At 46.0% G+C, this 14,214-nt stretch overlaps 1 protein-coding gene across 1 annotated transcript in view; it reads left to right on the top strand.

Moving 5' to 3' along the window:
* Positions 1-2,660: 2,660 nt before the first annotated feature.
* LOC139392148 (actin-binding protein WASF2-like) overlaps positions 2,661-14,214 on the top strand; it is a 12,279-nt gene continuing 725 nt past the window's right edge. Inside the window, exons 1-9 of the mRNA XM_071139881.1 lie at positions 2,661-2,887; positions 5,476-5,640; positions 5,797-5,931; positions 9,166-9,319; positions 10,931-11,048; positions 11,358-11,479; positions 12,320-12,481; positions 12,696-13,183; positions 13,273-14,214. The exon at positions 13,273-14,214 is cut by the window's right edge and continues 725 nt beyond it. Of these exons, the coding sequence (XP_070995982.1) occupies positions 5,508-5,640; positions 5,797-5,931; positions 9,166-9,319; positions 10,931-11,048; positions 11,358-11,479; positions 12,320-12,481; positions 12,696-13,183; positions 13,273-13,430 (1,470 nt within the window). The 5' untranslated portion in view covers positions 2,661-2,887; positions 5,476-5,507 and the 3' untranslated portion in view covers positions 13,431-14,214. The remainder of the gene's footprint in view (positions 2,888-5,475; positions 5,641-5,796; positions 5,932-9,165; positions 9,320-10,930; positions 11,049-11,357; positions 11,480-12,319; positions 12,482-12,695; positions 13,184-13,272) is intronic.

The raw sequence follows: 14,214 nt of genomic DNA, 5'->3' as shown, positions 1-14,214 counted from the left end.
ACACCACGGGTCAACAAGCTAACTAGCTACGGTAGCTATTTTTGGCTAACTTAGCTAACTAACTTCTGAGGTAACGGAATAGACCCGAAGCTAACTAGCTAGCTAGCTAGCACACAGAGATGGAAATGCCGCTAAAAAGCAATACAAGTAGCTAGTATGGGCGAGCACAATAACTAAGTAGGTTAGAGAAAAATCAACTACTCACGGCACTTCCTTGAGTCATTGAAGAATCGTAATTTCGTAAGAAAGTAATCCGAAGGGGTTTACTAGCATTCTCGTAACGTCAAACACATAAAAGTGAGAGTGAAGAAAAGACAATGTGTCACGACACACCGCCTTCTATAGCGACAGGTCATGTGGGTACAGTAAGGGTGTGACGTGACTGTAAACATCTTGGATATTAAGCATCTCGATCACATGGCGTGAAGGGGAAGCACATGTTCCCATAGAATGTTTGGCGACCCGTTACAAAAACAAAAGAGAACTTGATTTAACGCATTACTATCTATAAGGGCATAAAGCGTTAGAATATCTATCTTCAATATCTGAAGCCAAAATGTATAATATATTTATAGGAGCTGATCCGTCGTCAGTATTGTGGAATAATTCTAATGTCAAAGAAATATTTGAATGGAGAAAGCTCATCCGAGACTCACTAAGCGAAAGTTCTCTCAGCACGGTGATGTTTTGAGAAACCTATGTTACATCTTCGGCCGTTGTAAGAAAGAACTATTTTGGGGTGCGTTCAGTTCGTTTGAACGTTTGCCAGTGTTGGGGAAGCTACTCTACTCTTTTGGGGTGCGTTCAGTTCGTTTGAACGTTTGCCAGTGTTGGGGAAGCTACTCTACTCTTTTGGGGTGCGTTCAGTTCTTTGGAACATTTGCCAGTGTTGGGGAAGCTACTCTACTCTTTTGGGGTGCGTTCAGTTTGTTTGAACGTTTGCCAGTGTTGAGGAAGCTACTCTGGAAATATGGTTTACCTAGCTACCAATTATTTCACACTACAAGAAATGAAGATACACTAAAGCTAACCTTAAGCTTAGTTAAAGTCACTTAGAAAAAGTAGTTCACTACATTCAAACTACTTAGTCAAAAATTATCATAACTAAATCTGAAATATCATAGACTACAATCGCAACAGATCACAGTGTCAGATGTTAACAGAATGTGTAATTTAGCAGACTACATGTAACAGTATAACTTTAGACCGTCCCCTCGCCCATACCCGGGCATGAACCAGGGACCCTCTGCACACATCAACAACAGTCACCCCTCGAAGCATCGTTACCCATCGCTCCACAAAAGCCGCGGCCCTTGCAGAGCAAGGGGAACCACTACTTCAAGGTCTCAGAGCGAGTGACGTCACCGATTGAAACGCTATTTAGCGCGCACCACCGCTAACTAAGCTAGCCGTTTCACATCCGTTACATAAACACAACAAAAATGGAGAATTAGACAAAAAAGTGTTTCAGGTGAGATTTAAACAGGTCTGATGCCTGAAAAAGAAAGTAAATGTGTGCCTACTTCACCCAAGAAGTGTGCAGTTCCAGTAGTTAGCTACACCAGTACACAGTAAAACATATTTGCATTTAGGTAAACTACCACCAAGCTGCTGAAAAATGTTATTCAAATGACTAAACTCAGCAACAAAAAAAGAAACGCCCCTTTTCTATTGTTCTATTGAATGTTTATATACTAAAGGCAGCCCTGAAATTTGCTCAGTGACAAAATGTTTATTTATTTTTTGAGTTGGGTTGGGGGGGGGGGGGGGGGGATTATCTGACGACCAGTACAATGTGAAGACATTTATTGATTTCAAAGTTTTCATATTTTATAAGTGCAATACATAGTGATCTTCCATTGTACTAGTCTACTTACAATTTTCATCACACTCGAACATTTCACAGATAGCATACTACACATGACGGTGACACGGTAGTTACAAACCTTTATAACCTCCTATTCTGCATAATAAGCTTCTATTCACTCTCAAAAGGCCAGTCATTCCTGGGATGTGTTCTAACCAAAGACCGTGAAATGCATGGAAGAAGCCATAGATGACGTCACCCCATTGTTTCCTATGAGAATGCTCAGCTTGTTAAGATGAACAGGAAGTGTCTTTTCAGCGTGTCGCAATCTTGCTACATGGAGGAGTTTTGGAAACACTGTACGCACATTTTGAGCTACTCTAGGAAGTGACGTTGCAGGACTGCTCAGTGCTGCCTCCTCTCATGGAGTATCTCAAATTGAAGGCCACCCGAGGTACTGCAGGCTTCCATTAGCAACTAAACTATACTTATAACTTTGTCTGTGTGTGACTTTAAAGTAATCGGTTCAACGACACACATCTGGTGAAATAAAAGCAATTATTGGTACCATTAACTGTATTCGAAAAATTATATCCACGAATATTGACTACGAAGATCGCCATTTCCCCATTCCACTATAATGGGGGATCGATGCTGTTTTCGAAAAACAATGCCGGCAGTACTGCGGTCGGCCTTCAACTCAAAATGATCAATGGGAGAGGACAGTCATTCTCCCCTGGTTCTAACCCGCTGAGAGCATACTCTGGAATGTGCGTTAATATCTCCACCCCTGCTACGCAAACTGCGGACAGATGTTTACGACTAGACTGGTGGAGTTACGTAGAGTACTTCCAAATGGCCATGTCCTCGCTGATGACACAGATTGCGATTGAGAGGAACCAATCGGCGCCTGGAATGTCGAAGCCTTGTCCAATCAGAAGTTCACAAATTTGAGACCTCTCTTTGTGATCTCCTTAGTCCCTCTGTTTACAGTAAATCTTTCATTTTTGTTGCTGCTGAAAGACTCCGAAAAGTAGAAACAAGAGTAATTTGACTGATTCTACAATTGGCCGTTTAACGGTAAGCGATCAGTGTTTATTTATCGCGTTTTTCTGAAGTTAATATAGAAGTATTGTTTTCTCCGACGATTTTCGGACATAATGAGGGGCGCTTTCAATTTTACTTCCTGCTAAACTGACAAGGCCGAGAGCCCAGGTTTCATGTCAACTTCCCTCGCCGTGACTATTGTAATGCAGTTTCTGGGTGTGTTGCTATGTTTAGGACTCAAAACAGGTCTCTTTCAGATTAGTTTTTATGTTGAGAAATAAATTATTTGTCAGGTACAGAGTTGGGATAGGCTGTCTTGCTTTTGTGTCAGTGTAAAAGTCATGACACACTGGCGCGCTCAACTGTATGGTAGATGGTTTGTGCGATGGGACATCTGGCGTCATAACATTCTGTTTTAGTCAGGGAAGTTTTTTTTGTCTGTTTACGTCATACCCAAAGCTTGTAACCAACCTGTAAATATTAATCAAATGGGATAAATGAGCTTGCCTGTCAAGTGAAATGCACCGACCAAGAAGACCATAGTAGCTACTGTACCCTGCTAGACAGTAGGCTAATTGTTTTAACTCCATAGAAGTGCTTTATAGTTTTATAGAGTGCTGAGACAGCAAATGCACATTAGTGTTTACTGGAAAAGCCGAGGATAATTCACTTGGGCTGTGGTTGTTCTAATGGGAGTTGGTGTTGACTAGAGCGACCCCGTGTGGCTGCTGGGTACATTACAGTATTATGGTGCCGGGGTTGATTGAGTCGAGTTCCATTCATGTCCCTACCATCTATAAATGTGTGTGTGTGTTGATCCTCCACCACCAGTCCACCATATCGTTTGCACTCCTCTCAGATGTATGCACATTGAAAGGGGGTTAAGGGAAGAGGGGAAGGACCAGAATAGAACTAGGCTGTGGTTTTGGTTCTGCTTTAGTCGTCTGTCTGCTACTCAGTCACATGGTGCTTTATGGAACAGAATTAAACGTTTTTTCTCTTTTTAACGGTGGATAGAAAAAGAGCGTCTCTAATCTGCAGACATCCCTTTGTGACTTTAATTTCCCTCACCAACTTGAAACATCAGCTAACCAATCGCTGCAGCTGTACATAGTCCATCTGTAAATAGCCCACCCAATCTATCTACCTCATCCCCATACTGTTTTTATTTTATTTACTTTTCTGCTCTTTTGCACACCAGTATCTCTACTTGCACATCATCAATCTGCTCATTTATCACCCCAGTGTTAGTTAATCTGCTAAATTGTAATTATTTGCTCATATGGCCTATTTATTGCCTACCTCCTCATGTCTTTTGCACACACTGTATATAGACTTTCTTTTCTCTACTGTGTCATTGACTTGTTTATTATGTTATTGTCTTGTTTATTGTTTACTCCATGTGTAACTCTGTGTTGTTGTCTGTGTCACACTGCTTTGCTTTATCTTGGCCAGGTCACAGTTGCAAATGAGAACTTTTTCTCAACTGGCCTACCTGGTTAAATAAAGGTGAAATAAAAATGATTAAAAAAAGATCTAGAAAACACATTTCTATCAGACCAGTAAAGTCTTCTCTATCAGACCAGTAAAGTCTTCTCTATCAGACCAGTAAAGTCTTCTCTATCAGACCAGTAAAGTCTTCTCTATCAGACCAGTAAAGTCTTCTCTATCAGACCAGTAAAGTCATCTCTATCAGACCAGTAAAGTCTTCTCTATCAGACCAGTAAAGTCTTCTCTATCAGACCAGTAAAGTCTTCTCTATCAGACCAGTAAAGTCTTCTCTATCAGACCAGTAAAGTCTTCTCTATCAGACCAGTAAAGTCTTCTCTATCAGACCAGTAAAGTCTTCTCTATCAGACCAGTAAAGTCTTCTCTATCAGACCAGTAAAGTCTTCTCTATCAGACCAGTAAAGTCTTCTCTATCAGACCAGTAAAGTCTTCTCTATCAGACCAGTAAAGTCTTCTCTATCAGACCAGTAAAGTCTTCTCTATCAGACCAGTAAAGTCTTCTCTATCAGACCAGTAAAGTCTTCTCTATCAGACCAGTAAAGTCTTCTCTATCAGACCAGTAAAGTCTTCTCTATCAGACCAGTAAAGTCTTCTCTATCTGACCAGTAAAGTCTTCTCTATCTGACCAGTAAAGTCTTCTCTATCAGACCAGTAAAGTCTTCTCTATCAGACCAGTAAAGTCTTCTCTATCAGACCAGTAAAGTCTTCTCTATCTGACCAGTAAAGTCTTCTCTATCTGACCAGTAAAGTCTTCTCTATCAGACCAGTAAAGTCTTCTCTATCAGACCAGTAAAGTCTTCTCTATCAGACCAGTAAAGTCTTCTCTATCAGACCAGTAAAGTCTTCTCTATCAGACCAGTAAAGTCTTCTCTATCAGACCAGTAAAGTCTTCTCTATCAGACCAGTAAAGTCTTCTCTATCTGACCAGTAAAGTCTTCTCTATCTGACCAGTAAAGTCTTCTCTATCTGACCAGTAAAGTCTTCTCTATCAGACCAGTAAAGTCTTCTCTATCAGACCAGTAAAGTCTTCTCTATCTGACCAGTAAAGTCTTCTCTATCTGACCAGTCCGTCTGTCTTTCTCACATGCCCCCCCCCCTCGCTCCTCCTCCAGGGGAAGCCCACCGCCCCCCCTCCCGTCACAAAATGCCGTTGGTGACGAGGAACATCGAGCCTCGCCATGTGTGCCGCCAGGTGCTCCCCAGCACCATCCGCAGTGAGCTGGAGTGTGTCACCAACATCAGTCTCGCCAACATCATACGCCAGCTAGGCAGCCTCAGTAAGTTTCTGTCTCTCTGTGTGTGATGTGGGTTTATACCTAGGGAAATGCTTAATGCAATGAAATGTATGTGTATTGTAGTATGATTGTGTGTGTCTTGTTATGTAATCATGTGTGTAGTGTATGTAGGCTATAAATATACATTTGTTTGTGTAGGTAAGTATGCAGAGGATGTGTTTGGAGAGCTGTTTGTGCAAGCGGGGACGTTTGCTATCAGGGTGAACTCACTGGGTGAGAGAGTGGACCGTCTACAGGTCAAAGTCACCCAGCTCGACCCTAAAGAGGAGGAGGGTAAGAGACTGACATTATAAACAGGGATGTAACGATCGGTCCCCGGGTTCAAATTATTTAAGATATGAGTCCATTGGTCCCCAGTTCAAATGATTAAGATATGAGTGCATCGGTCTCCAGTTCAAATGATTAAGATATGAGTGCATCGGTCCCTGGTTCAAATGATTAAGATATGAGTGCATCGGTCCCCAGTTCAAATGATTAAGATATGAGTGCATCGGTCTCCAGTTCAAATGATTAAGATATGAGTGCATCGGTCCCTGGTTCAAATGATTAAGATATGAGTGCATCGGTCCCTGGTTCAAATTATTAAGATATGAGTGCATCGGTCCCCGGTTCAAATGATTAAGATATGAGTGCATCGGTCCCTGGTTCAAATGATTAAGATATGAGTGCATCGGTCCCCAGTTCAAATGATTAAGATATGAGTGCATCGGTCTCCGGTTCAAATGATTAAGATATGAGTGCATCGGTCCCCGGTTTAAATGAGGGGTGAGGGGGGGGTCCGTGCCCAATTTCCCATAAGGCTAAGCTTAGGTGCCCACATACACTATAGACATATTGATGGGTTCTGATTTCTTATTTCTGAAATATACTTATTCATTTCACTGATGGTGAGAGGGTAATGTATCACGTTTACATTATGTCAGGATATGTCACTCACTGATGGTGAGAGGGTAATGTATCATGTTTACATTATGTCAGGATATGTCACTCACTGAGGGAGAGAGGGTAATGTATAACATTTACATTATGTCAGGACATGTTATCGTTAGCCATCAGGGATCCTATGGGAGGAGAAGAGAAACAGTCTGGTGCCCACATACACTATAGATATATACACACACACACACACACCCACACACACACACACACCCACCCACACACACACACACACACACACACACACACCCCAGCTCGGCGACGCCCAGCTCATGAGCTCCATCAGCAGCAGGTTTATGATGGAAAATAAATGTGATTTTTCAACAAATGTTAGTGTGTCGAATACTTTCGCATTGAACCAAATCGCATCGATTCGTCCCTCTAATCAAACCGAATCGCATTGATTCGTCCCTCTAATCAAACCGAATCGCATCGATTCGTCCCTCTAATCAAACCGAATCGCATCGATTCGTCCCTCTAATCAAACCGAATCGCATCGATTCGTCCCTCTAATCAAACCGAATCGCATCGATTCGTCCCTCTAATCAAACCGAATCGCATCGATTCGTCCCTCTAATCAAACCGCATCGATTCGTTCCTCTATTCAAACCGAATCGATTCGTCCCTCTAATCAAACCGAATCGATTCGTCCCTCTAATCAAACCGCATCGATTCGTTCCTCTAGTCAAACCGAATCGCATCGATTCGTCCCTCTAATCAAACAGCATCGATTCGTCCCTCTAGTCAAACCGCATCGATTCGTCCCTCTAATCAAACCGCATCGATTCGTTCCTCTAGTCAAACCGAATCGCATCGATTCGTCCCTCTAGTCAAACCGCATCGATTCGTTCCTCTAATCAAACCGAATCGATTCGTCCCTCTAATCAAACCGCATCGATTCGTCCCTCTAATCAAACCGCATCGATTCGTCCCTCTAGTCAAACCGCATCGATTCGTCCCTCTAATCAAACCGAATCGATTCGTCCCTCTAATCAAACCGCATCGATTCGTCCCTCTAATCAAACCGCATCGATTCGTCCCTCTAATCAAACCGCATCGATTCGTCCCTCTAATCAAACCGCATCGATTCGTCCCTCTAGTCAAACCGCATCGATTCGTCCCTCTAGTCAAACCGAATCGATTCGTTCCTCTAGTCAAACCGAATCGATTCGTCCCTCTAATCAAACCGAATCGATTCGTCCCTCTAATCAAACCGCATCGATTCGTCCCTCTAATCAAACCGCATCGATTCGTCCCTCTAATCAAACCGCATCGATTCGTTCCTCTAATCAAACCGCATCGATTCGTTCCTCTAATCAAACCGCATCGATTCGTTCCTCTAATCAAACCGAATCGATTCGTTCCTCTAATCAAACCGAATCGATTCGTCCCTCTAATCAAACCGGATTGATTCGTTCCTCTAATCAAACCGCATCGATTCGTCCCTCTAATCATACCGCATCGATTCGTCCCTCTAATCATACCGCATCGATTCGTCCCTCTAATCAAACCGAATCGATTCGTTCCTCTAGTCAAACCGAATCGCATCGATTCGTCCCTCTAGTCAAACCGCATCGATTCGTCCCTCTAATCAAACCGAATCGATTCGTCCCTCTATTCAAACCGCATCGATTTGTCCCTCTAATCAAACCGAATCGATTCGTCCCTCTAATCAAACCGCATCGATTCGTCCCTCTAGTCAAACCGCATCGATTCGTCCCTCTAGTCAAACCGCATCGATTCGTCCCTCTAATCAAACCGCATCGATTCGTCCCTCTAATCAAACCGCATCGATTCGTCCCTCTAGTCAAACCGCATCGATTCGTCCCTCTAGTCAAACCGAATCGATTCGTTCCTCTAGTCAAACCGAATCGATTCGTCCCTCTAATCAAACCGAATCGATTCGTCCCTCTAATCAAACCGCATCGATTCGTCCCTCTAATCAAACCGCATCGATTCGTCCCTCTAGTCAAACCGAATCGATTCGTCCCTCTAATCAAACCGAATCGATTCGTCCCTCTAATCAAACCGAATCGATTCGTCCCTCTAATCAAACCGCATCGATTCGTCCCTCTAATCAAACCGCATCGATTCGTCCCTCTAATCAAACCGAATCGATTCGTCCCTCTATTCAAACCGCATCGATTCGTTCCTCTAGTCAAACCGAATCGATTCGTCCCTCTATTCAAACCGCATCGATTCGTCCCTCTAATCAAACCGAATCGATTCAAACTAAAACGTATCGTATCGGAGCCCATGTATCTAGATATGTATCCTACCGTCTTGAAAGGGAAATATGCACATCCCTCATTATAAACCACAGGGTGGTTTCCCAGACACAGTTTAAGCGACTAAAAAACTATGGGGAATCTTAATTGAACGTGATTTTTCAGTTCCTAACTGGGACGACCCATGTCCAATAAACATAACAACAGCCCTGTGTTTAGTATTCAAGACAGAATTCAGTAGATGTAATGCAACAGAGACCGTTTGCTTCTGTCTCAAATACTAACCCTAACTCTCTCTGTCTCCTTCTCTCCTTCTCTATCTCCCTCAATCCATCTCTCCCAGTCTCTCTGCAGGCCATCACCCAGAAGAAAGCGTTTCATAGTAATCTGACTCAGGACCAGCAGTTATTCTGTAGACCCTCTTTACCACTGCCTGTACAGGAGACTTATCTGACCTGCAATCCTCCTCCACCACTCAACAACCTCAGCCAGTACAGGTACACACACACACACACCTCAGCCAGTACAGGTACACACACACACACACCTCAGCCAGTACAGGTACACACACACACACACCTCAGCCAGTACAGGTACACACACACACACACCTCAGCCAGTACAGGTACACACACACACACCTCAGCCAGTACAGGTACACACACACACCTCAGCCAGTACAGGTACACACACACACACACACCTCAGCCAGTACAGGTACACACACACACACACACCTCAGCCAGTACAGGTACACACACACACACACCTCAGCCAGTACAGGTACACACACCTCAGCCAGTACAGGTACACACACCTCAGCCAGTACAGGTACACACACACACCTCAGCTAAGGGGAGGACGGCTCATAATAATGGCGTGAATGGAATGGTATCAAACACATTAACTTTTTCCATTCATTTTTTATATATATATATGTATGTATGTGTCTGTGTCACTACATGGCCAAATGTATGTGAGGCCTGGCTCACAGTCGGAGTCCAATTCATCCCAAAGGTCTTTGATGAGGTTGAGTTCAGGGCTCTGTGCAGGCAAGTCAAGTTATTCCACACCGATCTCGACAAACCATTTCTGGATGGACTTCACTTTGTGCACGGGGGTATTGTCATGCTGAAACAGGAAAGGGCCTTCCCCAAACTGTTGCCACAAAGTTGGAAGCACAGAATCATCTAGAATGTCATTGTGTGCTGTAGCGTTAATATTTCTCTTCACTGGAGCTAAGGGGCCGAGCCCGAACCATGAAAAACAGCCCAGACCATTATTCCCCCTCCACCAAACATTACAGTTGGCACTATGCATTGGGGCGGGTAGTGTTCTCCTGGAATCCGCCAAACCCAGATTCGACTGCCGGACTGCCAGATGGTGAAGTGTCATTCATCACTCCAGTGAGCACATTTCCACTGCTCCAGAGTCCAATGGGAGCGAGCTTTACACCCCTCCAGCCAAGGTTGGCATTGATCTTAGGCTGCTCGGCCATGGAAAACCATTTCATGGAGCTCCCAACTAACAGTGCTTGTGCTGACGTTGCTTCCAGAGGCACTAAGGACAACATTTTAATGCTCTTCAGCACTCTGCAGTCCCGTTCTGTGAGCTTGTGTGGCCTACCACTTCACTGCTGAGCCGTTGTTGCTCCTAGACGTTCAGCACTTACAGTTGACAGGGGCAGCTCTAGCAGGGCAGAAATGTAAAGAACTGACTTGTTGGAAAGGTGGCATGCTATGACGTTACCACATTGAAATTCAGTGAGCTCTTCAGTAAGGGCCATTTTACTGCCATTGTTTGTCTATGGAGATTGCATGGCGGTGTGCTCGATTTTAGACACCGGTCAGCAACGTGTGTGGCTGAAATAGCCAAATCCACTCATTTTGAAGCGGTGTCCACATACTTTTGTGTATGTAGTGTACTTTTTGAAGGCACTGTAGCTGGCTAGACTACCATTCTAAAATGTTTAGCTGACATGCCTAATTCAGGGACGAACTTTCTCCTTGTCTATTCTACTATTCGTACTCTTTTTTTGGGGGGGTTGGGGCCCCTAAGCGACCCTGCACACACACACACACACTGATTTAGCCTGTTGTCATGATTAGGGACGATGGGAAGGATGCTCTGAAGTTCTACACCGACCCGTCTTACTTCTTTGACCTGTGGAAGGAGAAGATGCTGCAGGACACCAAGGACATCATGAAGGAGAGACGCAAACACAGGGTAACACGCACACACACACACACACACACACTTCAATTTGACAGTAGTTTGTTTTTGGCCTGTTGGGAAATGTACGTCCTCTTCTTTAAACACGGTATTGAAATGCACTTATAGCTTAGTTAAACACTCTTTTCTGTTTATTTTTGACTCTTTCTCCCCCCTCTCTCTTTTTCTCCCCCCTCTCTCTTTTTCTCCCCCTCTCTCTCTTTCTCCCCCCCTCTCTCTCTTTCTCCCCCCCCTCTGTCTCTCTCTCTCTCTGTCCCTCTCTCTCTTTCTCACCCCCCTCTCTTTCTCTGTCTGTCTGAGTAGAAGGAGAAGAAGGACAATCAAAATATGCGGACTCTGAATCCCAGAAAGATCAAGACCAGAAAGGATGAGTGGGAACGACGCAAGATGGGGGAAGAGTTTGTGGTACCCAAGAATGACATGGGGTGAGAGATGGAGAGAGAATGAGAAAAAAGAGAGCGATGGAGAGAGAATGAGAACAGGGTGAGGGAGTGAGAACAGGGTGAGGGAGTGAGAACAGGGTGAGGGAGTGAGAACAGGGTGAGGGATTGAGAACAGGGTGAGGTAGTGAGAACAGGGTGAGGGAGTGAGAACAAGGTGAGGGAGTGAGAACAAGGTGAGGGAGTGAGAACAAGGTGAGGGAGTGAGAACAGGGTGAGGGAGTGAGAACAAGGTGAGGGAGTGAGAACAAGGTGAGGGAGTGAGAACAGGGTGAGGGAGTGAGAACAAGGTGAGGGAGTGAGAACGGAGAGAGAGGCTATATGAAGTGGAGAAGGAGAGAGTGAGAACAGGGTGAGGGAGTGAGAACAGGGTGAGGGAGTGAGAACAGGGTGAGGGAGTGAGAACAAGGTGAGGGAGTGAGAACGGAGAGAGAGGCTATATGAAGTGGAGAAGGAGAGAGTGAGAACAGGGTGAGGGAGTGAGAACAGGGTGAGGGAGTGAGAACAGGGTGAGGGAGTGAGAACAAGGTGAGGGAGTGAGAACGGAGAGAGGCTATATGAAGTGGAGAAGGAGAGAGTGAGAACAGGGTGAGGGAGTGAGAACAGGGTGAGGGAGTGAGAACGGAGAGAGAGGCTATATGAAGTGGAGAAGGAGAGAGAGAGAGAATATGAAGGAGGGAGGTTCTGAGTCTGTAGGGGAGAGGGTTGTCCTATAGAATGGTTTTAAACGGTTTAATTGTGGTGTCTTGTCATTGATCAAAAATACTATTTTTTTTGTGTGTGTTTTGTTGTTGTCTGTGCACCCATGTATCTTGGTGTGTGTAGAGAATCTCTAGAGGGTCTGAATGGCAGTATTGGTTCAGGAGAAGGCTGTTATTCCCCTGATGGTTTAGACCAGAGTACAGGGTCGTACGCCTTCGATCCCGGCTCCCCCCTCCCTCCCCCCGCTCCCGATGACTTCCTGCCCCCTCCACCCCCAGACATGACGTAAGTAGAGGATGGAGGGGAACAGTGTTTGCACCTCATATTTGACCAAATACTGTAGTTTTTACACATTTTATGCTAATTTAGCATTGCTAACATTAGCGTCTACTCGCCAGTCAACACCCTTCATCTCCAGTGGTCAGAATTGTTTGGATACAGAGCATTTTGGAGAACCCGTGCCCTGTTCCTAATCCATCCCGTGCGCTCTCATTGGCAGGTATGACGGACAGTACGGAGGACCATCCCAGAAGCGCACCAGCGTTCTGAGCCCCACACACCCTCCTCCAGCCCCTCCCATGACCTCTTCTGCTTCCTGTGGCTCCCGGCCCAACCTGGCCCCTCCCCCTGCCCCACCTCCCCCTCCCCCCTCTGGCTTGGGGATCCCTCCCCCTCCCCCCTCTGGATTTGACTCCTCCCCTCCTGCTCCCCCTCCTCTCTTCTCCTCTGCCTATCCCTCCCCCCCTGCCCCACCTTCTCCTCTCTCCCAGACCACCATCTCTCCACCTCCTCCCCCCTCTCTCCCCCAGGGTGGTGGCGCCCCTCCTCCTCCTCCTCCCCCACCTCCCCCAGGCCCTCCTCCCCCCTCTTCTGGCCTCCCCCCTCCCTCCTTCTCCATTGGGGATCCCCCTCCTCTCAAACCCACCCAGGTTCAGCCAGAAGCCCCCGCTGACGCTCACAATGACTTGCTGTCAGCTATCCGGCAAGGTACGACACACACACACACACACACACACACAGATAGATACCAGTACACATAAACACACCCTAAACCCCCCCCCCGCTCTCTCTTGCAGGTTTTAATCTTCGTAAAGTGGAGGAACAGAAAGAGCAGGAGAAGAAGGATAACTATGGCAACGACGTAGCGGCCATCTTGTCTCGCCGTATTGCTGTGGAATGCAGCGACAGCGAAGACGACTCCTCAGAGTTGGACGATGACGATTGGTCCGAGTGAGGCCTCCTTCACCACCACCACCACCATCGTGGTCTTCCTCAGTCCTCCTCAGAGAGAATGCATCATGTCCTTTTGTCATTACTTCTTTATAACCAATGATCTGAGGAGTAGAGGGCCAAAGACAAGTGTGTCCTCTTCCACACTCCTGTCTAAGCCAGTCACATTCCCCCGTGTGCCAGCCACATTCCCCCGTGTGCCAGCCACATTCCCCCGTGTGCCAGCCACATTCCCCCGTGTGCCAGCCACATTCCCCCCTGTGCCAGTCACATTCCCCCGTGTGCCAGTCACATTCCCCCGTGTGCCAGTCACATTCCCCCGTGTGCCAGTCACATTCCCCCGTGTGCCAGTCACATTCCCCCGTGTGCCAGTCACATTCCCCCCGTGTGCCAGTCACATTCCCCCCGTGTGCCAGCCACATTCCCCCGTGTGCCAGTCACATTCCCCCCGTGTGCCAGTCACATCCCCCCGTGTGCCAGTCACATCCCCCCGTGTGCCAGTCACATTCCCCCCGTGTGCCAGTCACATTCCCCCTGTGTGCCAGTCACATTCCCCCCGTGTGCCAGTCACATTCCCCCCGCGTGCCAGTCACATTCCCCCCGCGTGCCAGTCACATTCCCTGTATGTTTTTTGTTGAACTTAACTGATAGCCGATGACTTCAGTATGGAGAACGGTCCAAATATCAAAAACCCAATTATTTCTAAAGGGCACATGGCCAAAGTGTGTTTGTGTGTGTGTGGTAATGAGAATTATACTCACAGATAACATAGTATACCGTATAGATAT

This window comes from Oncorhynchus clarkii, chromosome 32 (genome assembly GCF_045791955.1).
Source record: "Oncorhynchus clarkii lewisi isolate Uvic-CL-2024 chromosome 32, UVic_Ocla_1.0, whole genome shotgun sequence".
Classification (NCBI taxonomy): domain Eukaryota; kingdom Metazoa; phylum Chordata; class Actinopteri; order Salmoniformes; family Salmonidae; genus Oncorhynchus; species Oncorhynchus clarkii.
Note: the sequence above shows the minus strand (reverse complement) of the source record. Positions and strands in the feature narration are given on the sequence as shown.